This window comes from Eimeria mitis, genomic scaffold, assembly GCF_000499745.2.
Source record: "Eimeria mitis Houghton genomic scaffold, Emh_scaff493, whole genome shotgun sequence".
NCBI lineage: Eukaryota > Apicomplexa > Conoidasida > Eucoccidiorida > Eimeriidae > Eimeria > Eimeria mitis.
Genome location: NW_013573231.1, coordinates 13552 through 16026, shown reverse-complemented (window position 1 = coordinate 16026; position 2475 = coordinate 13552). Strand labels below are relative to the sequence as shown.

The 2475-nt window shown below is 41.8% G+C and overlaps 1 protein-coding gene across 1 annotated transcript in view; it reads left to right on the top strand.

The window, feature by feature from the left end:
- Positions 1 to 1204: 1204 nt before the first annotated feature.
- The window catches only part of EMH_0014180 (uncharacterized protein), a gene marked incomplete at both ends in the record, with an annotated part of 1476 nt that continues 205 nt past the window's right edge, over positions 1205 to 2475 (top strand). The window contains 4 exons of the mRNA XM_013500022.1: positions 1205 to 1406; positions 1657 to 1826; positions 1892 to 2173; positions 2468 to 2475. Of these exons, the coding sequence (XP_013355476.1) occupies positions 1205 to 1406; positions 1657 to 1826; positions 1892 to 2173; positions 2468 to 2475 (662 nt within the window). The remainder of the gene's footprint in view (positions 1407 to 1656; positions 1827 to 1891; positions 2174 to 2467) is intronic.

The window sequence follows — 2475 nt, the reverse complement described above, 5'->3', positions numbered from 1 at the left end:
CAGCAACAGCAACAGCAACATCAGCAACAGCAACAGCAACAGCAGCAGCAGCAGGAGCAGCAGCAGCAGCTGGGTCTTCTTCCTCTGTTGCTGCTTCTGCTGCTGCAGCAGCAGCTGCTACTGTTGCTGCTGTTGCACATACATGACTATCTATGGGAGCAACGACACCGTCTACTCCGTTGTTGCTGCTGCTGTTGCAGTTGCTGCTGCTGCTGCTGCTGCAGTTGCTGCTGCTGCTGCTGCTGCTGCTGCTGCTAGAGGGGAAGCAGAATAGACGTGCAGCAGCTGTCTGCTGCTCCGTATCCATCCTGTTGTTTTGTCTCTGTTTATAAATATAAATAAATATATAAATATATAAATATATATAAATATATAAATATATAAATATAAATAAATAAATAAATTAAATAAATATTTATATAAATAAATAATAAATACACACACTAACATAAAACAAACAAACAGCTGCAGGTCTCCTCTTTGTCTGTTTGTCTCTTTCTTTTTTATTTTTTATTTTTTTTTTATTTTTTTGTTTTTTCTTTTTCTTTTTTTGTTTTTCTTTGTTTTTTCTTCTGTCTCCTTTTTGTTTTTTGTTGTTCGCTCTGTCTTGGTGTTTATTTATTTTTGTTTCTGTGTTCTTTGTTTCTCTTCTTTTTATTTTATTTTTATTTTATTTTATTTTATTTTATTTTATTTTATTTTATTTTATTTTGTTTTATTTTATTTATCTCTGTTTGTCTTTGTCTCCTCCCTACTATATATATTTTTTCCTTCTTTGTGTGTTTTTTTTTTCTCTATCTCTTTCTCTCTCTCTGCTTGTCTCCCCCCCTCTATTTATTTTTATTTTTCTTCTGTCTCCTTTCTGTCTCTTTTCTGTCTCCTGCTTTACCCGACAGCCGCAGCAGCAGCAGCAGCAGCAGCAGCAGCAGCAGCAGCAGGAGCAGCAGCAGGAGCAGCAGTAGGAGGCCGCGTGTTTCTCCGCGTTTATAAATAAATATAAAATAAATAAAATAAAACAAACAAATAAATAATAAATAAATAAATAAACAAATAAATTATATAAATAAATAAATAATTACTAATTATTTAATTAAATAAATAAATGCTTCGCCTGCATCTGCTGCTGTTTCCTGCTGCAGTTGCTGCTGCTGCTGCTGCTGCTGCTGCAGCACCGATCCAATAGCAGCAGCAGAAAAACAAATCTATGCATCAAATAATTACACCACCGATACCTGCAGCAGCAGCAGCAGCAGCAGCAACAGCAGCAGCAGCAGCAGCAGCAACAGCAGCAGCAGAGAAAAAACAAAAGCAGCAAAAGAAGAAACACAAGCAGCGGCAGCAGCAGCAGCAGCAGCAGCAGCAACAGCAGCAGCAGGGGAGACACAGCAGAAGCAAAACAAATGAAAGTAGGTATCTATCTCTGTCTGTATTGTCTCTTTGTCTCTTTTGTCTCCTTTTTATCTGTCTCCTTTTTCTTTCTTTCTCCTTTTCTGTCTCTTCTTCTGTCTCTATTTATCTCTCTCACTACCAACAAAACACCAGCAGCAGTGCAACAGCAGCAGCAGCAGCAACAGCAGCAGCAGCAACAGCAACAGCAGCAGCAGCAGCAGCAGCAGCTCACCTCAGATGGCCCCTTGAAATTTTGCCGCCTATAAGCGCTGAAACTGCAGCAAACACAAACACACACAAACACACCAGCAGCTGCAGCAGCAGCAGCAGCAGCAGCTGCAGCAGCAGCAGCAGCAGCAGAGCAACGGGAGCTACGAGGGGAGCAGCAGCAGCAACAGAAACAGCAGCAGCAACAGCAGCAGCAGCAGCAGCAGCAGGTGCAGCAACAGCAGCAGCAGATGCTGCTGCTGCAGCAGAACCATCCGCTACGTATTGTCCGTAGCAGCAGCAGCAGCAGCAACGCCAGAAACGGCAGCAACAGCAACAGCAGCAGCAGCAACAACAGCGGCAGCAGCGGCAGCAGCGGCAACAGCAGCAAAAGCAGCAAAAGCAGCAGCAGCAGAAACGGCAGCAGCAACAGCAGCAACAGCAGCAGCAGCAGCAGCAAAAGCAACAGCAGAAACAGCAGGAGAAGCAGCATGCGCAGCAGCAGCAGCAGCAACAGCAGCAGCAGCAGCAGCAGCAGCAGCAGCAGCAGCAAAAAGGAGATTACCTATCAGTGTGTGTTGTTTGTGTAGATTCATCAAATGTATTAAAATGAGCCCTGGCGTGTTTATATAAATAAATAAATATATAAATATATTTATTTATTTATTTATTTATTTATTTTATTTTATTTTATTTTATTTGTTTGTTTTGTTTGTTTGTTTATGTTGTTTATAAAACAAACACAGATGTGTTTATCTATATTTCTTTTGTTTCTTTGTTGCTGCTGATATGAATGCTCCAGCAGCACATGCTGCTGCAGCTGCTGCAGCAGCAGCAGCAGCTGCTGCTGCTGTTGCTGCTGCTGCTGTAGGTAGGTGT